The 25,243-nt window shown below is 37.8% G+C and overlaps 1 protein-coding gene across 1 annotated transcript in view; it reads left to right on the plus strand.

Annotated features, from left to right (window-relative positions):
* Positions 1–25,243, plus strand: part of Itga4 (integrin subunit alpha 4) — a 73,209-nt gene that overhangs the window by 29,826 nt on the left and 18,140 nt on the right. The window contains exons 11-17 of the mRNA XM_052182782.1: positions 933–1,027; positions 2,132–2,222; positions 2,743–2,788; positions 3,178–3,332; positions 5,849–6,003; positions 14,839–14,988; positions 17,102–17,178. Coding sequence (XP_052038742.1) covers positions 933–1,027; positions 2,132–2,222; positions 2,743–2,788; positions 3,178–3,332; positions 5,849–6,003; positions 14,839–14,988; positions 17,102–17,178 — 769 coding nt within the window. The remainder of the gene's footprint in view (positions 1–932; positions 1,028–2,131; positions 2,223–2,742; positions 2,789–3,177; positions 3,333–5,848; positions 6,004–14,838; positions 14,989–17,101; positions 17,179–25,243) is intronic.

A 25,243-nucleotide genomic window follows, 5' to 3' on the forward strand; every position in this document is an offset into this window, starting at 1 on the left:
TTATTTTCACTACTTGGAATTGAATCTTCTTGATACTGCCACGGTTGTGAAAATTTTCAGACAATAAGTGATCATGAAAAGAAACTTTCTATTCTTTAGATATCAGTTAAAATAACTAAAAAACATTGCATATTATTAAATGCATTAATATGCCTCCATAGAATCATGCAGTATAACAATGGCATGCTCCTACAGCTATGGAATGTTAATATTCTCCATGTTACATGTATTTATATCACTTAAGTAATGAGATAAGTCAACATTTTTGTTGCTCTTGGGGTGTTTTTTCCATGTTTTAATCCCAGTGTCATAAATTCAACATTAATCACAATAAATTCATTCTGTCGGTGTTTTACAAAGCAAGGCATTTTGTATGTGTGTGTATCTCTAATGACCACCACTGGAAGAACAATGGTCTGAGAAGCCATTTTACAGTAATAGAAAGAGACTAGAGGTTCAAAACAAAGTTCCTAGAGGCCATACAGTCTCCCATTATAACATGCCAGATGCTGTTATATGCAGTTGATTTGTTGCATCCTTTCGTACCAAGCACGTTTGTCCTTGTGTGTTCTCATTTCATGAGTGGGGAAACAAGACACACTGATTAAACACTGGGGACATACAGAGTAGCAGGGCCCAGAAGCAGAGCTGAGGTGGGTGTCAAGAGGTGTGTCTGCAGCCTCTGTGTGTATAACCACTATGAGAGAGCGTGCTGCAGAACCACCACTCTGTAATTTTCCATACACAGACTAGTATGCATAATCTCGAAGATAATGAAGTTAGTATTTTTTTCTCTGGAGGAGTGGTTGTGTTTCCTCCTAAGAAGGAGTTTTCATATTATGTCACATGCATTCAGAATCATGAAAACTAGTTTTCCAAGCTCATTCTTTGCATCAAGAGTTTCTAATATTTCCACTATTTAAATCCAACAGATATCGCTATTGGTGCACCTCAAGAAGATGACTTGCGAGGTGCCATCTACATTTACAATGGCCGAGTAGATGGAATCTCCTCCACCTACTCACAGGTAAGATACTCTTCAGCCTTCCACAGGAACATTGATGATTAAAGTACCATCATTATTTGACTGGCAACATGGACTTGTTTTCTCTCTCAGATACTTAACATTTTTATTTCCCTGTATAATATTGGTATGCGACCTTATTTTAACTCTCAAAACAATTTTCTTTAAACCCTTTATTTCCATTAGAGTTCCAATCCATTTTTATTCTTGGCTTTACATGTGACAACACATCTGTGTTTTCAAAGTAATGGCTACTCTTTTCCCAAGTTTGCTCACTTGGATATTAATTGTTCTCATGCTTTACAGAGCCAGCTCAGGGAGTGAAATGCTTTCCTGAGTCCACGTTTCTTTCTATGCATAAGAGTTAAACTAACATCTTAATACCAATTTATGACAAAACTCTAATTTCAGTTCTATATCTTGATGGCTCAGGACATTTCAGTGTAGAAAAAGACCTACATTCTAAGAAGAGAAGATTTTTCCAAAGATTTACTAGCTAGCAATATTTTGGTGAGACCAAAAGTGGGCAAATGACCCTCCAAATTTAATATAAAAGTTAGCTATATATCTAGTCAAATATACTGATTTTTTTCTTACTCTTAATAGTACCAATGTATTTCTAATTCAGTGTCTGGACATGAAATTAAAATAGATGGAGCAGACTGAGGTGTGGACTGTTCTTAAATGGGAAGCAGCGATTTGTAAAAACCAGATGGTTTCATCACATATCTGAATAGTAATATAGTATAGAAATAATAATAGACACATTATTTTCTAAAATCTCTATTTATTAATGTTGATTATGGAAGTAAGCGAATAACTTGAAAAATGTCAAAGAAATAAGTAATTGTTTTGGAAACACTAAAAATTATACTGTAAAATGCTGCCTTTTCACAACATAAAGTTTTAGTAACAACATAGATTTCAGATGTTTTTAAAGGTGGAAAATTTTGCCTCTCTTAAAGTGTTTGATTTATCTGGAACATGCTTTCTTAGTCAGTGTGCTAATGCAAGCCTGAGAAGATCCAGTATTTAACTAAGCTAAAATCTTGGAAATATTAGATAGTCCCAACAAAATTATACAAACAGCCCCTTTATTTTTCCTAGAGAATCGAAGGACGCCAAATCAGCAAATCACTCAGGATGTTTGGACAATCTATCTCAGGACAAATAGATGCAGACAACAATGGATATGTTGGTGAGTAGATATGTCCATTTTTAGAACTGGGAGGAAAAATAAGCTCTTTTGTGGGGTGCTGCTTTAGTGTGGACATGGAAAGCTAATGTGAAGGACTTCAGAGTACTCACAATTGTGTTCTTGAGAAAAAAAGAAGTGCCTAAGAAATCAATCAAAAGTGATGAAAAGCAAGGAGAAATCTGTTTTGAAAGACGTGAAAGGAGCCTTCTAGAGGAATGCGTCCAGCTTAAAGCTTTATATTTTGTTTGGCAGCCCTGTTGCAAGCCTCTAGCATCATTTCTTTGCTTTCCTGTAAAAAGATTGCTGTTGCTACTTTTAACTGAATAGATTCAGACAAGTGGTGAAAAGGATCTGAGGATGCTAGCTTGCCTTTCCCAATTACGTTTCTGTAAATGCTATTTCGATACAGCTGAAATGTGATATGCAGTTTAGTATTTGTAGCTGCAGGGTAATTCTCTTTAACTAATAGTTCTCATTAATTTACCTGTTGCTTGTTATTATTATTTTTATTATTCTGCAGATGTAGCAGTTGGTGCATTTCAGTCTGATTCTGCAGTGTTGCTAAGGTGAGGTTGATGTGTTTTACTTAATGACAATTGGGCCTAATTGTTGAGAGGGGTTGGCAGGTTTTAAAAGCAATGGCCTTGATCATGCTCCTTTTGGTATCTTGAAGTTTTATTATTAAACCTTGGGGTATTTTTTCTCACCTTGTGTAGAAAATATAATTAAATTATAATTAATATAATTAAACAGACCATCATATAAAGCTCATGGTTTTGCATAGTTAAGTGAAAACTTCACTTAATCTGTACACAAAATATAATCATGCACATATGTATATACCATTAAGTAAGCATTTTAATGACATTGTTTATTGGTTGGGAACAAATGTAATCACTGCCTTTAAGGTAAGGCTATTCTATAACTAATATTAATAATCTTATTGTTTTCTTAGGGCAAGACCTGTAGTGATTGTTGAAGCATCTTTAAGCCATCCTGAGTCAGTAAATAGAACAAAATTTGACTGTACTGAAAATGGACTTCCAGCTGTGTGCATGGACCTTACACTGTGTTTCTCATATAAAGGCAAAGAGGTCCCTGGCTACATCGGTAAGTGCACCCCACAGAACTAACTCCGCACTTGAGTGTATACTCACTCTTATTCCAGGAGTCCATTGTGTGTTCCCATTGTCCATTATCACCAGCATTTGCCATTTCTGCAGAGCAGAATAGAATAATCTTTTGATGTGCAACTCTTGTTTGTCTTTTTTGTTCTCAAGTTGTTCTAACCTGTATATAGGGCACAAGGGAAGTTTGTTGCATCTCTGGAGAGGCACGGCTAGGGGCCTTGCTTGCTGCATTAACTTAAGGTGAAGTCTCTGTACTTAACCTATGAAATCTTCAGAATCAAAAGAGGGCACCACAGCTCTGCTGCTTCACAGGGCTCCTTTTGAAATGTTTTTTATTGTTATTACTGCCTTTTTAGCAGTCATGGAGCCAGAGCACAGAGCCTCAGGGGTGCTGTGCAGGTGTTACACCACTGACTTACACCCTCAACACGGCTGGGCTCGTAAAACCTGGAGCACAGCATAGGCATGAAGGAATAAGAGGCACAGAGCCATTTTCTAAACTACATGCCGTCATATTTGAATAATTGAAGATGCTTATCTGGAGGCTAGACCTGGATTTAGTGTATGTAATGTGATGCCACCCTCAGCTCTGACAACTGTGCCCCTTTGCCACTTATAGGGAACTCTTCAATCACCTGCCAAGGAGAATATAGCATTAATGTGGATCATCCAAGAGGGTAGTTGATGCAAACTTACACACACACACACACACACACACACACACACAGTATTTAAAATGGCCCCCAGTAAGTCATACTTATATCTGGGATTATCATCGTTTGGATATTAGTCACTTGTGAAATTGAATGCATAATAATCATATAGACTACTGTTATATAAAGATCACAGAGGCTGCCAATTGCTTATGGAGCTAAAGTTTTGATGTGTAATAGAGGCTCCAGTCTGAGCAATTTTGTTATGTAATGGGAAGAATGAACCCAGCATCTGTACTTTATGAGTCTCATTTTTAATAATGCTCTTGAAAAGCCCTGGCCAGAGCTGAAGTAATAAAAAGATGGGCAAACCCTCTTCTGATTATTGGCACCTGGGGAGTGTGACCCCAGAGTGAATTTCACATTAGCATAGACAAGCGATGGATTATCTGAAAGATACACATGAGTGGATGCGGCTGTGTCCTTGTTCTTCCAACTCCATTGCACCAGATATATTTCTTAATGTCAGAAAACGAATATATGAAACACAAATAACCACAGTGTTCTTAGAAACCAGGCTTTAGAGTGGTCTCTGGTAGAGATAACCCACGCTGGAGCTTTGTTTGGTAAAATCGTCATGTTCTGCCTCTTGATGGGACTTCCTTTGTAGTCCCTCCTTCTTTACCTTTGCTTTGGACTCAGGTGATAAATTTGAGAATGGTTACTTCAGTTGCAACTCTCTCTTGCTCTGTAGGCAATTATATTATGGTTATTGTAATTTTGAATTCAATTGGTTTCGACTTTGTTTTCTAAATTAAATGATGCTTGAAATGTTTATTTGAAAATGAATGTAAAAATAACAGATTTTCTGCATACGTTGTGGGCAAAATACCTTCAGAAAAGTACGTTTCTTTTAAAATATAAATGAATGTTATAGGAATTATGATATTTTTTTAAAAATTACTTATACATCGTTCCTCCTATGCAGTGAGGGCAACTCAGTGGAGGGCTGCTCTTAAGCCACTTCGTTGAGCACCCTTCTAGAGTCAAAATGAGGCCTGCTTCCTTGCTCTCAGGATCTGCCGTGAAGATTTTATAGCTTTTTAAGTCCCCCTCTTCTTTTCTGGTCTGAGGATCTTGTTTTTCAGTTAAGTATTAACTATATCCGATGTTAACCACTCCCCCAAATACTAAAATATTGTGAAGAAAGATTATATACTTTTCATTTTACACAGATTAATTCTTGAGCATGTAAAGTCATAAAGAAGGAATAATTGGCGATTGGACTGAAAGGAAGATATATTTTTTAGTAAGCCATTTTATAAACTTTTCGGTTATGACCTGTATGTTCATTTTATATAGGAAAATTAAATAAAAATATCACACTTTCAAATAAGAAACACAAAATTAAGGGACCTGTACTATATTTGACATTGGTTACGCATCACACAAGTCATCTGTCACACAAGATATATTCAACCTGAGCGATGCTGGGAGCTCAGGCCTCTATCATACTTTTGTCATCGGGTGATGTTTAGACAAACAGGGCTCCAAAGACCTGTACTGTTAGCGATGATTTTTGTGTGGTTTTTCTCATTCTTATATGTGAAAAGATTAAGCAAATAGCTAAAGATATTAAAGAAAACTGGGAAAGAAGTTAATAAATCTTTTATTAAATAATATTTTAAAGAATATTTTATTTCTTTTTTTCACACTTCAGTTTAACCACTTAGAGTCAATCCAAGGAAAGAACTTGGGGTATTTCCTGGTTGACATGTAACTGTGAACACCTCAGTGCCTTAAGAATGGATGCTAATCACGATTCTTTCTCTGTTTTTTGCAGTTTTGTTTTACAATGTGAGCGTGGACGTGCACAGGAAGGCAGAGTCTCCGTCAAGATTTTATTTCTCCTCCAATGGGACTTCAGATGTGATTACAGGAAGCATACGAGTTTCAAGCAGTGGAGAGAAATGTAGGACACACCAGGCATTCATGCGGGTAAGGGAAAGTACTTACTATGAAATATAGACATCCCAATTGTCCAGACAGCAGCAACTGACTGTGTGTCTATGGACTGTTAGCTTCCTGTCCCCGTTAAAACATTAAGCAGCACCACCAGGGAGGATGCAGAATCAACTTCTGGGTGTGTCTTTATCTGTCTGTGTCACATTTGTCTGTGTCTTTGCATCCAGAGACTTGCCTTTCCCTTCCTCTGACTGCTATTCCCTGTGCTCCTTTACTCCCTTGTTTGAAAATGTACCTGCGTCATCCTGCAGAGTCTTGGATCTTTTCAACGGTGTGTTTGGGTCTTGGAGTAGTTTGCTTTTTGTGACCTTGGCTAGGCAGAAGCCAGCACAAATGCATTTGGAGTATTCATCCCCACTGAACCTTTGTCGGGGTGTCAGTGGGAGCTTGTGCAATTGAGGCTCGGTAAGGCTCATTTGCGGGCCAGGATGACAGCTCTCATAATGGTTTGGGGGTGGATAATCCTGCCAAAACACAGTGGATTTCATGTTTCTTTTATTAAAACACTCACTTCCAAACTGAGCATTATCGTTGTCACATTGTTTACATTTTAGCATAGGAAGCTGTGCCAGAGTTTAGGGAACTGTGTATTTCATCAGCAAATCTATTGTCACAAGAAAGCCAAACTGTTCCTCCGAGCCCTTTCTGGGATTTGAAATAGTGGCCTCAGCTTAGAACTTAATATTCCCTAAGATACTTGTTCCAGGAAAGGCAAACAAGCAACAAGACTGGTGCACTGTGCCTTGCTGAGAGCACAAATCCCCAGGTCTTTTCCCCATCTCCCTTCATAGGGTTTATTGTGCTAGAGCAAAGCTGTGAGATGGGTCAGAGCCAAGAACAGTATTTATGGAGCCGCCAGTTACGCGGTATGGATACCAGAGGTTCTTTTATTTTCTCCCTTCACAGATGCGTTTTGACTTATATTAGTCAATGACAGAGAGAAAGGCTGAGGCCATTTTCAGGGCAACCTGAGAACCAGCATTAGATGTTCTTGAGGAAACAGGTTGTGTTTAAGTTACAAAATAGTAGCAAATTGAGTTTGGTTTATTTTGTCCAAATAATTTTGTCCTGGCGTTGTTCCTACGAATCAAGGATCGGATCGTCCAAATTGTACATTTTCTTCAGAGCACATTTGGAGTAGATTTAGAGCTTAGCAGAGGTTTCCATGATCCATTTCATGTATCCACTCAGAGTGGCTATGGCTCTTGTGTTCATGAGGTGTACTATTGACTTCGGGCCCTAACATGAATGTGTTATCATCATCATCATTATCATCATCATCGTCGTCGTCGTCGTCATCACTATTGCAAGGCTGAAGAGCAGTGACTGTGGGCTGGGCAGACTCTCCAGCATTTAGCTGCAGCATTCCAAATCCTACTATACTATAGCAAATATTTAATTATAATCTAGTGATGCGATGGGGTATGCACTATGTGGGGCTTTAAAAAAAATCAATGTTTTCTCCTACTTTTTCTTTCCTAAGTTACATAAGCAACTTCAACCTTCATTTACATCAAATCCAGAAAAGGCATAGGGACCACCAAAGCAACAGCTTCAGCTTTGAATTCTGGCAAGGAGCTGTAGCTATTACTTCAGAAGGAGGAGTACAAGTGTCAAGAATTGCCGTAGAATCCCACCCCTGCCTGTCTGGTTGCCCACACCGTTAGGAAACATTGGCGCTCTTATTTTCCCCAGTTTAAAGCACAAGATAGCAACCCCAAATCCCTTTACTCTCTCTCTCTCTCTCTCTCTCTCTCTCTCTCTCTCTCTCTCTCTCTCTGATGAAACAGAGAAGACAGGCAGTGGTTAGGTTGGCTGAATAGTTCTTTTGTTCTGTAAAAGATGTCTGGTATCAGAATGTATGCATTTGACCTAGAGCCCCTCAAAATTAAATGTGAGGACACCTCTTGATATAGTAATATTTAGGGGCACTGGTAAGGTAGCTCAACTTGTTAATCTTGTTGATCTTCCAAAGGACCAGAGGTGGTTAGTTCCCAACATGCATTAGTCAGCTCACAACCTCCCATAAGTCTAGTTCTAGGGGATCTGACCTTTTATAGCCTTATGACCCATCTCTCTCTCTCTCTCTCTCTCTCTCTCTCTCTCTCTCTCTCTCTCTCTCTCTCTCTCTCTTTCTGTCTCTCTCTGTCTCTCTCTGCCTCTCTCTCTGTCTCTCTCTCTCACACACACACAGATGCATGTACATACTCATATACACATGCACACACACATGTATCACACATATGCACACACATGAAAATACAAATACAAATACAAATAAATCTTTAGTGTCTTCAGGCTCAGGACACTCTGCATTCAGAGGACTCCCTGCTAGGGGATACCAATTAAATCTCAATTCTCTTTCATTAAGGTCTCTGGGTGCCACTGGGTGTTTGTTAAATACATTGTGTATACAGATAGCATGTGAAGGAGGAGCAGAGTACAGGAGAGAGTGAGATGCTGGTAGGGAGGTGGACATCAATAGTATACAATATACATAAGAATAGGGTTCATTTAGAAGGTGACATCTAAGAGAAGACAGAAGGAGTGGGGATTTTTCCCATGTAAAAAATGCAAGGCAGTGGCCCCTAAGTTCAATGTATATCAGTAGTATGTATAAGACTTCTCAAACAGCATGGTAGGCTGTAGCTAGAGCTATTGACTGCATGGGTTTGCAGAAGCTAGGAAGATCGGCTGTTGGGTCAGATTCCTACATGGAACATGTGTGGCTGGCTTAGGAACTATATTCTGAGAATCTCAAATACAGGAGCAAAAGGTTCTGGGAGCTAGATTCAAAATGCTTTAGGACAAGGTGACGGGTTGTTTTAGGGGACAATGGAGAGATGAGGTTGATTAACAAAATGAAGAGTGAGGATGGGGGGGGGGGGACTGCAAACAGTCCTGATAGGATCTATGAGCTTTTCTCTAGTGAGATGGAGATTTATGGTAGAAATTTGAGCTGAGTGGATGTGACTTCAGTATGAATAGCACTCTGCCTGCTGTGAAGAGAGTATTGATGGATTATAGGTTACAAGCATTGACACAGAAAAGAATACTGATATCACCAAGGTCAGAGTGATCTTTCCATCAGAGGTGGTTGAAGACAGATTCTATGCCATTTACTAACAGATACTATATCAGTCATCTGAAGGAAAGTCATCGAGATGAGTACAGAGCAGTTAGCCCAAGAGTCAGATACATCATTTCTATATATTCAGAAAAAAAATACTGCAAAACAAAATAAAACAAAAACAACAACAACTTTTACTTGGAACATTCTTTTGTTCAGTTGTGAACTTTCTAAGATGGAGACATATTTAACTTCTCAAGTAAGTATCAGTTAATCATGGGCATATACTAATCTCTCCTTGGAGAAGGGCAACAGGAATGCCTGTCACCGTCAATATTCTGACATCCAGTAATTCGGTGCCTTACAAGTAGACTTGTGTGGTAGCTGAGGGGTGAGAGAAAAAAATTATATGGAAATAATTGAGAAAAGATAGCTGTTTTTTAGGGCCTGATGTGTGTGTGTGTGTGTGTGTGTGTGTGTGTGTGTGTGTGTGTGTGCCAGTGGTTGGATCTCTCAGCATATACTAAACATCAAAGATTTTTACACTTTAATGAGATGAATTGCATGACATGTCAACGATATGTCAACAAAGGCATTGTTCTTCAAAGCATCTCCATGGGCTTCTGCAGTGCTAGGAACATGGCTTTCCTCCCTCTGCACTTGTCCATGAATGTGTGAAAATCCTTATCCCCACACATCTATGTGGATTCATGGTTGATAGACTGTGATAGAAGTGCTAACATAGCCTTGTATCTTTTGACTCTTCATGTGCATAATGGATGCAATAATAAATATCTTCAAATGTTTATGGCTTCATATTTTGACCAGCTCTATTTAAAAATTTTCCCAGTACTTAAGTGCAATAAGAGCATATGGACTTCCAGTTTAGTTCTCAACTTGGTCAGACATACAGAGTTCTATGAAAGAGAAAGAATAGAAACTTTGGCTGATCTTAGACACACGCTAATCTAGATTCTTGTGGGTACCATTTTATGAAAATCCAGATAAAAACATGGCATAGAATTTTCATTATGTTTAATGAAATAGCATATGCCATTTCATAAATACACTTCTAAGCAAATCTATGTTCTTCCTCTCAAATACTTACTCATGCTGAGACATTTTTAATGTTTTAGCTTTTGTCTTTAGGTAGAGCTGATTGGATTAAACAAGTGCAGCTATTTTTTGTTTTTACAAAAGTACATGTACATTCCATATATTATGGGAAAAGTATAATTAATAGGTAATTGGTATAATGAAAGTAATATACACCAGATGTAGAGAAGACCTCTTGGAAAATTAGTATGAATTAGATGCCATGCGATTTGGTCAAAAGCAAGCTTGTTGAGAAGAATTAACATAGTGGACATGTGGAGGGACATTCAGTGGCTGTCTAGTTCCTGTGCCCAGGGAATAATTTAATCATCTTTGCTATTGTAATACTCAGGGTTTCAAGCTGTTTCATTTTTGCAAGTTGATAACTTGGGATTTGGGTTTTGATTTACAGCATTCCGATATGGTCAAGGTTTCCTGTTGAGATGATCATTTACCAAGTAATTTAATAAAGAACATCTGGAGATAAAAGAATAAAAACGTATTCCAGTATCTTGAACACAGGAGCTCAGGCTCCAGCTCTTTCAGGTGCCATCGAGCACTATAAAGCTACTAGTCACTACAATTCCATTTTCTACTAAATGTTCCCTGAGTTACAAAAAGTCGCCCTTTTCTATGCCTCCAAATATTTCTCAGCGTTTATTAAAGTAAATCTCAGTGCATGGTTGGCTACCTAATATAGCTACACTTCAAGTTTTATGCACACACACACACACACACACACACACATATTATATATATATATATATACATATACATACATATATATGTGTATATATATATATCATCTAGGTATTTTGCATGCATCATGTCATCTGACCATCCCTACAATATGTAGACATCACCATCATTATTGTTATTGTCATTTTCAGATAATGTAACAAAACATAGAATAAATAACCTGGTCAATGTTATACAGATAGAAATGGGCCTGTTATGGGGTCTCTATGTTCTAATCTTCTTCAAACAAATAAGTCAATTGAGAGAAGAAGTAGTTTAATTATCAGTTTATTTAACAAAGCAAATCAAAGTATTTACTCCAAAGACAGATCTGAGGATGTTTCCCCTAAGGGTTCTCAAGGGTAAAGTAACTCTTTTCCTATCACAAAACAAGGTGGACCAGAAATGGCGCCCATGATCTTATTTTTTTAATTTTATTTGATATATTTTTTATTTACATTTCAAATGATTTCCCCTTTCCTGGTTCCCCACTGCCCGAAAGTCCCATGATCTTCTAAAAACCCCTATTCAAAATCAAAACAATGACAAATGACATTTTAATGAAGCTAAGGCTCTTTCAATATAAGAACTCATTTTAGTGAGCATGTCCAGGAAAATGCCCTGGAAACCTAGTTCTATATAATAATAACAACTCATCTCTATCATGAAGGGCATTTAACCAAGTGGTATTTTAATGTCAGGAGGCATAGCTATCATAATTTAGCTATCATATTGCACATCTAATTTCTATTTTAGATAGCTTGAGGATGCCATGATTGTTTGTCTATTCAAAATGTTTTAATTGAGGTCTTCTCATGAAAGCTGTGACCATGGTTTTACATACTTTTTCCAGTTCTACAAACAGAAGTTTTTTACTCCTCTGATTCTACTTAACAGATTCAAGATTTAAACACCAATTTTCTACTTTTATGCCAGATATTTTAAGCATGATATATCAATATCCATTATGTGAGTAGAAGAAGCTATTATGTTTTTTCTATTTATAATTTTGAAAAGGATATTGAATAAATACAATATTTTATGTAGTATATGCCACCTTTATAAATTTATTAGATTGAATTTTGTATGTGACTAACACAGCAATAATCTACAATAGATTTGTCCTACCCATTAAAGATCATTAATTGCTAGCTCACTAAAAGAAAGTCCTTTAATTTGCTTTTAAGAAGTGATCTTTAAGCACTGTTCCAATAGTGAAATGACCAGAGAGAAGTAAAACCTGGACCACTGATGTTACTACTCAGCAGGAGAATTGTGAGTCTGCTCTGAGGAACTCAGATACAAGATTCTAGTATTGGTTAATGTGGGGAGACAAGGAAGCCATGAGAGAATGTGTAAAAGGCAGATGAAGCCAGGAGCAAATGTATTTTGGGCTCAGCCCATGTCAAAGATTCAATGCCTCTGAACTATTAGAAGGTCAAAACTTTCCCCATACAGCTCAGGCTTGGAACTGGCAAAGTCTCCCTCTTTTCTAAGTTTGAATGTTGGTAGTATATGCAAGTATGAGTATTTGTGAACAATTCACCAGCTTGTGTAAAAATTAGCAACAGCAGCTTTCTCATTTTGGATGTTTATAGACTGAGACTTCTGGCTTATAAAGACCCCTTACCAAGACAAGCTAAGCCCTGTGCTACACATGATAAATGTACCAAGGTTCCCAGGTCTTGAGTAGGTTAGCATTACTCCATCACAATGTCCATACCCACCTGACCCCAGATTTTCTGTATGTGTGTTTCTATGCCTATTCTCTCTCACTGGACCAGTTTTGCCTATCCTTGGAGTCATTAAAGGATGTGACAGGTAAAAATTCGGTCTCGGGTGAAAATAATCGAGTTTCTTTAATAGGTGCCTTAGGGTTTCTCTTCCTGCATAAACATCATGACCAAGAAGCAAGTTGGGGAGGAAAGGGATTATTCAGCTTACACTTTACTGTTGATCACCAAAAGATGTTAGGACTGGAACTCAAGCAGGTCAGGAAGCAGGAGCTGATGCAGAGGTCATGGAGGGATGTTACTTACTGGCTTGCTTCCCCTGGCTTGCTCAGCCTGCTTTCTTATAGAACTCAGGGATGGCACCACCCACAATGGGCCCTCCCACCCTTAATGACTAATTGAGAAAATGTCTTACAACTGAATCTCATGGGGGCATTTCCTCAACTGAAGCTCCTTTCTCTTTGACAACACCAGCTTGTGTCAAGGTGACACACAAAACCAGCCAGTACAATAGCCCAGAAGAAACTTGTTGAATGCATGTATTAAAATGGAACTTGTAAATTGAAGCACATAGGAAGGTTGAGTCAATCTCAGCTTGACATTTAAATGGTTTAGATGACAAGACACCAAAAGGCTGTGCCCAGTTCTTCAGATTTTCTCTAGATATAGTAACACTTCTAATATCAAGGGAAATGAAGACTGTAGATTTTCTAAGTTGGGCCTCCTGTTTGTGGACTGCATTGATGGACTGTAACCAGCCCACTCAAATTCGGAGGTCATTTTAATTCAAGCTTGGGTTGTGCTTAGCATGCTTATAAGTACTGGTCTTTAATGTGTTTTATTTCATGAAGTGCTCAGTTGACTCCTGGTATAAAAGTTCGTGTATTGCTTTGTTAGTAAAGATCTCATTAGCTCTCCAGACGAGAAATAAAGGGAAATCTGTCTTTCTAGTGAGTCGAGCAAGCGATACCATGCTTTCTAACTTACCCACTCCCATTCATGTGTTTTTAATTTGAGAATAACTTTTGAATAAACTGTAGTGCTGATTTAATTGAATCATGAATGCTTTCAGGTTGTTTCCACTTGATTAAATTGTTTCCATATGTCCCATATGTCAGGAAATAGTTTTGATGATAGAATGACATGATTTTAATGAAGAGATTAGTAAATAATAAAATGTAAATATAATAAAAACATTCTAAGTTCATGGGAAATTTCCTAAAAGAAACAAAACTATTATAAGCTTATAGAAATTAAGATTAAAATGTAAGAACTGATAATGTATTGGAGTAAACACAGGTTTGTCATGGGAAACAGTAAAATGAATGTTAAAACCCTAATCATCCAACAGTGTATTTTTGACCATGTAGCAATAAGAGTAGGCATAAGAAATGCTATGTAGAAATAAGGAAGTCGCTACATATAAAATAACTCTTTTTAAAACAGAATATTTTTAATGGTTACTACTGCTGTGTGATTGGTAAATAAACCTATAAACAGTTTTTGTGTGTGTAAATCATAATAGTATAGCTAAAAAGAAAACTGTCACAATAAGAAAATTATAAAGCTAGACATACAAAGAAATACATTATTCCTGTATTGCCAGACCTGGTATTAGATAATATAAGGGGAAAATGTCATTGTAATAAATAGGAAAACAGAAAATTTCATAATAAATATGAAGTTGAATGAATCAAACTGAGTAAAAAGTGTTCCAACAGATTGAAAGAAATCTTATTGAATGACTTTATTTTCCAATAAGCATATAGGGGGCTATTGAGTGAAATAGAAATGCTAAGGAAAACTTTGAAATTATTTATTGAGTATGTAAATAAAAATGTGTAGATTATAATATCAATGTACAAGAATTGTACAAAATACCAAGGAAGGGAAAGTGCTGAAATTTTGGCTTCTTCAAATACTATCAGATAGAGAGTAATAGTTTTCCATTTCATACTCTTTGTCCTGTCACAAGCAACAGGGCTGTTTCTGTAGTGCAAAATGAACATATGCTTCAATTTTTATAAAAGTAATTCTGCTAAAATGTGGGTATTGTGTTTGTGACCTTTTTTTTTTTTTGACCCTTTAGAAGGAAAGAATTTTGTGACTGTGAATCTTTTTCTATTCATACTTCCTGTTTTCACTTGTACACATGATTTTCAATTCCCCTAGAAAGACGTGCGAGACATCCTCACCCCCATTCATGTGGAGGCCACATACCACCTTGGGCACCATGTGATCACCAAACGAAACACAGAGGAATTCCCACCACTCCAGCCAATTCTTCAGCAGAAGAAAGAAAAGGACATTATTAGAAAAATGGTTGAGTATTTTCTTGTATTTAAAACATAATATATTTAAAATATAGTTAAAAACTTTTAAAATAGGACAAAATTAATTGAAATATACCGGAATTGTTTAGAAATTTTATAAGCATTAATGAAAATAGATTTAAGATTTCTCTCTTGTTCTCTCTTTGTTTGTCTCTGTCTCTCTGTCTCTATCTCTGTCTGTCTGTCTCTCTCTCTGTCTCTCTCTGTTTAATAATTCCTTTGGGATGTTCAGTTGAATATGTTTATAATTGCATTTAGTCACATGAGTACCTTCCTATGTATAAATGTTTATCTAGAGTATATGTAAGTTTATCTCTCTTTGAAGAGATGATTTTCTCAAAAGAAACCACAGCAGGCATTGACTTTGCTAAGAGTTGGTTATTCAATGCTGCTCCATGTACCCACTCCCTTCCCCATTCCATGCATCCACTTGTCATCCCCGTTCCATTCACCCTATGGTCTGTTCCATGCACCCATTGGTCTTCCCTTTCCATGAATCCATTGTTCTTCCCCCTTCTATACACCCACTGGTCTTCCCCATCCCATGCATGCACTGGCCTGCCTTTATTTAAACCTTACCTTTTTTTTTTCTTGTGTCTCTTTCCCTGGCCATAGATACACTCTGCATTTTCAATTCTCCTGCTAAAGTTCTTTCACATATAAACACATTTACTGTGTGATAAAATTTCTCTTTTAAAAATTCTTTTATATGTTTTTAGCCTCGTCTCAATAACAACTCTGTATGAAGATGATCCTTGCCTTCTGGACAATGAGATCTTATCTTTTCCTAAACTGTACTGTTCTGGAGTATTTCAGTTTCCTTGACAATGTATTTGCTCAACAGTACCAGTGTTGAGACCTTAACTGTCTACTGACATAGACATAGTTAGCAGTGTGCACTGGGGCACAGTCAAGAGGCCCTCACTAAAGCAAGCACTAACGGCACACAGAATGTAAAATATGAAAGGGGCTCTCCAAGGTCTAGTTCATACCCTGTCCAAGCAAGATTGCTTTACATCATGTTAGCAGACGTAAGCTCATAGTCACTAATGTCTAGTCTAGGATACTTGATCAAATTAACATAATAACTTAAGAGCAAATTTCTAGGTTCTTACTTGTAAATATTTATGGGAGTCAGTTGGGATTTTTACAAATTCTTCTCTTGAACTGCAGTTTTCAGTATCAATTACTTTCCAATGTCTTCAATAATTTAAATACCAATACTATAAACACACACAGAAAAATATTAGCAATTTGTAAGCTATATTTTGATTTTTAGACCCATGTGCTCTTCAATTAGGAATAATAGAATGAAAATCATACCGACTTAAACATTCGGTGGACTTCACCACGCCCAGTGTGGCTGGACTGTGCTCTACTATGTCACATGGCTGTTCACATCCTACATCCTGTGTCTTGTTTCTTTCTTCACTCTCTAGATCCCCCCTTCTTAAATGAAAATATTTTGCCTTGTCACCTATTCAGCACTATTGTGCTGAGTTATTTTAATATTTTTATTTATTTGCTTTTACATAGTGTATCCTTCACATCTTCCTGAGGTGTGCATGCAAACCCTGCAGTGCACATGGGTCCTCCTAAATGATCAGAGCTTAACAAATTGAACAAACTTCACAACAGGCTTCCATTTAATTTTGTTCAGTGTTTCCACAAAGTTCTGCCTCTCAGTTTCTACATGTAGATGTATTCTTAGATATAAGTCACTGCTCATTCCTATGCCAAAATAAAATGGATGTTTTACTTTTGTGTAATGAATTTGCCATCCAGAATGAAGCATGAGAAAGTGGTGGAAGGAAGATTTGAAATATATTTGCAACTAATATTACAAATATATGTATAGGGTCTTTAATATAATTTCTTACAGCTTATTTGACTTAAAAAATTCAGGCCTGGAATCAACCAGAAGAATTGAGTTTCTATAGCCCTGAAACTATGTATTTGAACCTCCTAACTAACTCTCAGATTGAACCTTGGGGAGGCATAAGTTATAATTTAAAGTGTGACTTTTATTTTTGTCAAGCACAGGTGCTGTATTCTTTAAATACACAGGAATTAAAATAAACGTTGTCATGTTTTATTTCCAGATAAACTTTGCAAGGTTTTGTGCCTACGAAAATTGTTCTGCTGATCTGCAAGTTTCTGCAAAAGTTGGATTTTTGAAGTAAGTATAGTTTACTCTGTTTTTTATCAAAAGAGCATAAAGGGTAAATGCATGTGGGTTCTTCTGGTAAGAGAGAAGCTAACCCTTGAATGTCAGCATCATTTAAAAATTTGCTAAATGATAATGTTTTGCTGTGAGGAACTGAGTGACGCTTTTATCATTCATTTTATATATATATATATATATATATATATATATATATATATATATATATATATATATATTTGAGCATTACCATTTTTAAAGAAGGAAAGCATATGAGCATCCCTAAGGTTTTATGAAGTATGCGTAAGAACGCTTTAAGTATTTTTGTTGTAACTTAGAAGGTATTTCAGGATTTAACTGTGCCTTGAGATATCATTATCACAGTCATAATTATATTTTAACATTTTTAAGTACCTGGTAATAAGAGTTTAGCTGGAAAAAATAAACTTTACCATACAATATTATTTTATGACTAGAAAATGGGTTATGCGGTTCATACTGATATGCTAAATACTATATTTTGACAAATTAGAAAAAGAATAAATTAACTTGTTCTAAATTTATAGCATGATAAACAGAGTAAGAAGAAAACATGATGCACTTAGAATAGCATCTAGCATATAGCAAGAACTGGGTAAATAGGGATGTCTACTATTACTTTATGGAAAAGAAACCACTGTAATCATGCATCATGTAGAGATTCCCTATATTTGAATTGCTTGGCACATCTGTAGACAACATGAAATGAAAAAAGGAGGAGGATACAGAGTGACCAGGAGAGGGGATGAGGAACTGCTTTCAAAGGTGGGACAGAAGGAAACCATGCAACCATCTAGTTTTATGTGAACTTAACACAAGGAAGGGCCATTTGGGAAAAGGAAGTGCCAATAGAGTAAATGTCTCCAGCAGACTGGCCCACAGGCAAGCCTGGGGCATGCTTTCTTCATTGACTGACTGATTAGGGAAGGCTTAGCTCACTGTGGACAAGTGTCATCCCTGGGCTGGCTGGTGGTCCTGGGTGCTACAAGAAAACAGGCTGAGCAAGTCACTTCTCCATAGCCTGCCTCTGCATCACTCCTGCCTCAAGGTTCTTGTCTTGAGTTCCCTGGATGATGGACCACAAGCTGTAAGAGAAAATAAATCCTTTCTTCCCCAAGTTGATTTTGGTCATGATGTTTTATTACAGCAATAGGAAATTTACCTAAGAAAATCGAGCTTTGGTCCATAGCTCCTTACTTGAAAATCACTCTCAATATCACGTTTAATTTTCTCTACACAATAGGGACTCCTGAGATTGCATAGGGATGCAAAATGTAAATTTTACAGGATAAACAATGAGATAAATGATTCAGACATTGAGAGTCATTTTTTTCAAGGAGCTTAAAAACAGTAGAAATTCTTTTGGAAACTGTAAAATGATCTTCAGAAAACCAAGTCGTGGTGGCACAACAAATGGAGGATATAAAAAGGTGGCATTAATATTAACATTCTGTACCAAGATCAGTTAGCATAATGATGGCCATAGAGTTTGCATCTAAACATCAGAAGGAAAGAATGTTAGTGGGCACAAATGATGGCTTCTTTGTAATTCATTCATTCACTCATTCATTCATTCCTCCATCCTTCCCCCCTCCCTCTATTCCTTCATACCTTTCATGCATTTTATTTATTTATTTATTTATTTATTTATTTATTTATTTATTTATTTATTTAAGATAAGGTCTTTCTATGTAGGCCTGGCTGTCCTGTAATTCACTATGTAGCCTGGGCTGGGCTCAAACTCACAGAGAGTTGCCTGCCTCTCACTTGCTGGGATTAAAGGTGTGTGCCTGGCTTTTATATATTTCTTGAGTGTGACGTACTTAATCATGGAATGGCATACTATGCGAGGGTCAGAGGCAGAGAAAAGATAAATCAGAGAGTACAACCTTTGGCATACTTCCCAAAGGACACTTTAAAGTTCCTTGGTGAATTTAGCCTGAAGCATCTGGCCATCCTTCCCTTCACATCCTGATGCTCTTTTCTGCTCTTCTTCTTGATGACTCATGGCCAACTCATTCACACACAGCTGTGTTTTCCTGGGCTAGCCTTACTTACAGCTACTTTTCCGGTGCTTCCCACACTGCCTATGCCTAGATCAGCATCTGTGAGCCTCACAATCCCATGTCTTGTTGCCTAGCAAGCATGAGGAATATCACATGGGTTGATTCTGATTAGTTGTTATTCAGAAATGGTGCAACCGATATTTAACTACCTGAGCAAGAAACTAGATTTCACTTTATTTTGTTGTTTGTTTTACCCTCGAGATCTATCAATTATATAAAGTTTGATGTACATCATTTAATAGTGTTATTTGTCTATTTTCCTCTCTCTCTCTCTCTCTCTCTCTCTCTCTCTCTCTCTCTCTCTCTCTCTCTCTCTCTCTCTCTCTCTCTGCTATTTTCCCAAACTAGATACCCAGTAGGCTCCCTACATCATCTAGAATTCTGATTTCCCAGGCATTGTCAGTATCCTGACCATTATGTGTTCAGTATGACCTATCTTACATCTACAGTGGAGGGACAAGGATCCCTTAAGTGATTGATAAATGATAAGGATTCAGTAGGTCATCTTAGACCTAAATTTTAAGCTCCTCAGTCATTTCTCACCACTATCATAGGTCTTTTTTACATCAATGGATGAATGCTTACAGTTGCTTAGCCATGCCATAGATCCTCATACCCACCATCTTCTCATTTCTACCTAATGAACCTGCATTTATCTTTTATACATCAGCCTTCCTGAGAGGTGGCTATCTCCAACCCCTTACTCATAAACTCTCTGTACCCCTAGGCCTATGGCACAGTACACACTGTAGTGAATGTCTCTCTCCACACTGCTCTGGAACTAGCTGTAAGGCAAGTCCTGCTCTCATGTTTATACTCCCAGAGCCTGACAGAAGGCCTGGAGGAGAGGAGGTAGCTAAGAGAGGTTTGCTGAGAATGGAACAGGAGTTCGAACAGAGGCACCACTTAGCACTAGACTTACAAGTAGAGGAATTAGCCTTAGAAAGGAGTAAAGATTCTTCCCAGCTTAAGCTAGGAAGCTGGGTATTATGAATGATTGCTTCCTTGCAGTTGTGGCAATGAGTAAGTATAGAAAAGACATGGGTAGTTACTGTGAAAACTGAAGTTCATAGACAGCAAGTGAGGATATAGGGAATAGTTTGAGGAACAAAAGGTCCAATGTGACTGTTGATGACACCAGGAATCGAAATTGAATAGGAAAGAACAGAAAGCTTGATATACAATGTTGCATGTCTTGCTGGGGAAGAGCATGAATTCTTCTCAGTCAGGCAATGATAGCATAGCCATGGGCGTCTACAGTTCAGGGGCAAGGAGCTCGTAACTGGTAAAGGAACTTTGTGCTTATGAATGATTTAATTGGCTCCCTTAGGCAATTGAATACCTGTTTTGTATATCAGAGCATAGTGTGACTTTGTGAGTCTATTAGTTTAAGAAGATATAATTTTCCATTTATTTGTTTTTGAAGATATGCAGGTTTTAGGTATATCAAGAGACTTTGATAAGTAGTTGCACAGGTGCATTTGCAGAGAGGGAGATTTTCTAAACCGTAGATGACGTGTTTCCATGTGCTTTCATTTGGGCTCTCTATATCTTCCTGGTCCTTCTTCATTGCAAATCCTTTTTTTTTTTTTTTTTTTGCAAATCTTTTTTTTTCTCATGAGAAAAGAGATTTCAAAGATCATGTGAAAATGTCACTAAGAAGGTTTTCAACTTACTCAAATAAGATACTGAATCATTAATACATTTTTTTAGTTCCTTGCAAAAAATTGTCTACTTAGTATTTTAATAGGAAGTGTTTTACCAATTAAAAATCAAGCCTACAATTTCAAACAGTATCTGGCCAAGTGTAAGGTGGTATTTTGTAGGGTGTAGTTGTGAGTTACATTCAGGAAAATATGCACAATGTCTATTGAAAAATGTATATCCTAAGATTCCAGAAACTTCTCATTGTTAGCCATGGTATTTAAGAAAAAAAAAAACTTCACTATGAACAGAGCAATAAACTGACTTTTTAGATTGATTGAGAATTCATGCATGCATATGATGTGTCATGATTAAGTACACCCTTGCTGCTCCTCCAACTTCTTCTCCACCCTACCACTATCCCTTCCGAATGTCTTCCAAATTTCATGTGCTCTCTTCTCTACTTTTTTGAATCCATGTAGTTCACTTTGTATAGCCAGTGTGTGTTTAGGTATAATTTCATTTATTGGAAAATGGGTATCTCTTCAGGGGCCACATTATTGAATAAAGTTTATTGTCCTTCTCCCAGTGGTCATTTATTTTTCCAAGAGCTCCTCAGCTAGGGGTGGGACTTTGTGTGCCCACTTTCCCCACCCATTCTGGGGGTTTTGTTTGACTTGCTCTTGTGCATGAAGTCATAGCTTCAGTCAGATCACATGTGAAATTGCTTTGCTATGTCTGGAAAACACTGTTCTGCTATAGTTCTGCACTGCTGCTGATTCTTAAAAGTGTTTCTGTGCTCCCTCTTCTGAAACATCTGAGTCTTAGAAGTAGTGTGATAAAGGTGTCTCTTTTAGGATTGAGCACATTGCCATATATTATTCTCTATAGGTAGACCAGATCTGAGTTTCTGTGATCAAAGAAGCATCTCTGGTGAAGGTCAAGAGATGTCCTGATCTATAGGTATAAGGATTTGTTTTTTGAGAATTTGTTAAATACTTTGTCCATTTTGCAGAATAATAGCAATAGGTTCTTTGCTAGGTCTTATGATACACGTGTGTCTTGGTTGTTGACCCCACTGCCAGACTTAGGTTCCATATTATGAAGTGGGCCTTATATCAAATAAGAAGATGGTTGGTTACTCCCATAACACCTGTTTCTCTGTTGTCATCTTTGGGTATGTCTTGTCAAGGTTGTCATTTTTGTGGCACACAGGGATCACCAACAGATAAGTTTAATGATTATTTTTCTCCCAAGTAGAATACATAGCACCTTCTATCACTGTGAAATCTAGCCAATAGGGATGAATATTTCAGGTCAGTATCAGCATATTTCTCCATGTCCTATACCTCTAGTGATGCCATTAGCAATAGAGTCTTACCATCACATTCCAGATGGTAACCCAGAGTAAAGACTAAACCCTATAATGTTTTAGGGTCTAGGGGACCCTACTGACTAACAACTCCAGAAAAAACAGTCTGCTTCTGTCATTGGGGCTTTATTTGCTAGTCTCTGGTGTATCTGTAAGAGAAATTTTCTCCTCGGTATGGGATAATGCCATTTCAACTCTCTCCATCTCTCTCTCTCTCTCTCTCTCTCTCTCTCTCTCTCTCTCTCTCTCTCTCTCTCTCTCTCTCCCCTCCTTCCTTCCTCCCTCCAGGTAACTTCTATAATAGTAGTTTTCCATTTTGGCCTTTCAATGTTTTTAGTGCTATCCCTCCTGTACCTTTCCCTCTTATCCCTGCCTCATTTCACCCCTCCCGACCCATTATTTTCTACAAGACTTTATCACTCTGAAACCCGGAGAGCAATGCAGTGGTGAAGACGTTCATGTGGGAGGTCAAGCTGATCAGGTTCAACTTGGCTCAACTCTTATGTCTACCATTTTACCCAAAAGGTAGCCCTAAAGGAAGTTTATTTCCTTGCTATAAAATAATAGAAATTATGTCTTCTCTATTGGATGTTTTAGTTTTTAAAATACATTTAATACAAGTGATTAGCTCAACACCTGATACCTTTGAGGGTTCAATGAAAGGTTGTGCTATTTTTAGAATCATGTACATTCCAGTGTAAAGCAGTATGTACCAACCTTTGCATCATTTTGGAAAGTTACAAACTATTTCTATGAGGCTAATGATAACTTATTTGGGGGATGTGTAAATGAGAACTCATCTAATTAAGTTTTCAGAGCCACAGTGAAAGCTTTTGACTGTGTTTTGAGTAAGTTATTCTGTGTCAGACAAAAATACAACATCTCTGCATGTAGGTGTCTTTCTCTCCTTTCTCAGTAACAGTCTGCAAATTGGGGCCATATGTTGTATGCCTTCTTCTGGCTGTAACTCTGCTGGCACTAATGGTATTATGTGTCCCAGATCTAAAAGCCTGTTTTATGTAAATGCATTTACTCCGTAAGGAACATGAATTTCTGATGCCTGCAAGAATAAGCCACTCGGGTTTGACAAGCAGTGCTGATTCACACTCCCTCCTGGAGGCTGAGGCCTCCTCCCATGTGTCTAAATTCCTGGGACAGTGAACAAACCAGAGAAGTTCCCATAGAAAAATGACAGTGAGCAATAATATGTTATCACAATCACAAGAGTAATAGGTATTAGACAACAAGAATGAGTCTACAGTCAGACCTTTAATACAGGTCAGGAAAAAAATGACCTTTCTCTTCTATGCTTCATGTTTCTAGAATAAGTGATAAATATCTCCTCTGACTGCTTCATGTAACAAGAATATTTGGCTAATCCTGACTTGCAGAAGTATATGCGGCATAGTATCTGCAAGGTGATGGTAGTTGCAGGTCTGTTATACAACCAGAAAGTCTGCGTAGATGGCTGTCTTTTATGCTCTCTTGGCTTTTTATTTTTGTTTATAATATTTTAAGGCTAATATTCCCATAAAGAAAATGGATGCAAGGACAAGAGTGTGCTTGTTTGCTTTTTTATTTCTTTTGAAAGCTTTTCGGAAAAAGTAGCCCTTCTTCTGCTGACTCTACCTTGACATTCCCCTGAGTCTGCCACCATGTAGGGAGAACGGAATCCTTATGGTCATGTTAAATATCAGGCTTCCTTCCCCAGAGGTGAACCAAATGCTCACCTTCTGCAATATCCAACGAGTGCTGCCCACTGCCTGAATAACCTGGGGATCTGTTAGCACGCAGTGGGAACTCACTGATGAGTAGACAGTAAGATGTAAATGGCACCAGGCATCATCATGTTTCAAACTCCTTAACAGGCTAATCGAGTACAATTGTCCTTTGTAAGGAGTTAGAGAAAGGACTGAAGGAGCTGAAGGGGTTTGAAACCTCATAGGAAGAACAACAATATCAACCAATCAGATCCCCAAGAGCTCCCAGGGACTGAGCCATAAACCAAGGAGTACACATGGCTCCAGTTGCATATGTAGCAGAGGATTGCCTTGTCAGGCATCAGTGGGAGGAGAGGTCCTTGGTCCTATGAAGGCTCGGTAGATGCCCCAGTGTAGGGGAATTGAGGTGGGAGTGGGTGAATGGGTGGTGAAATACCCTCACAGAGGGAGGGAGAAGAGGGATGGGATGGGGAGTTTCTGGGAGGGAGGAAACCCAGAAAGGGGATAATATTTGAAATGTAAATTTAAAAAATTTCCAATAAAAATATATCAAGAAAAGACAAAGCCTCACTGACTTGACCAAGCTTGGGAAGAATGAAACCCTTGCTTCTACACTAGTGTCCACTCACTTCCCACCCAGCTTCCTAATCCAAGTTCCTTTTCAGTTCTCCCCTTGAACTTTTATTCACCGAAGTCAGATAATTTGTTTATTTCCATGTTTATTTCCTTCCTTCCTTCCTTTCTTCCTTCTTGCCTTCCTTTCTTTTTTCCTTCCTTTCTTCCTGCCATGCCTGTCTGCCTGCCTTCCTTTTTTTGTCCCTATCATTCTGATCAAAAATAAGTAAGCTTCAGGGACCAAATTGATTGTACCAAGAAAAAAATATATTGATGATACTAAGGTTTTGGGAACATCTTGTAAACCCCAGTCATGTTCATGGAAAATGTAGAGCCTGGTGTTACGGCTTTCGCGTCTCCTCATCCTCTTATTAAGTCACGGTTCCATGTGTGCACAGTACCTGGGTTTGTGTCAGTTTTGTGGATCCTAAGCAGCTTTGTAAATTTCAAGCCTGCATTATGCGTGTTTTAATGAAGAATGAACTGTGAGTCCCAGGGAAGCCGCTGCTTCAGTCATGCCACCCGTCCAGATGTGCAGCTGGCTCTCCTTCGTGGCATGGAGGATGCCGGCTGGTGTCTTTCCAACGGCTTCTTGTTAAAGGAGATCTATAGGAAGGTGTACT

The sequence above is a fragment of the Apodemus sylvaticus genome, chromosome 5, assembly GCF_947179515.1.
Source record: "Apodemus sylvaticus chromosome 5, mApoSyl1.1, whole genome shotgun sequence".
Taxonomy (NCBI): Eukaryota; Metazoa; Chordata; class Mammalia; order Rodentia; family Muridae; genus Apodemus; species Apodemus sylvaticus.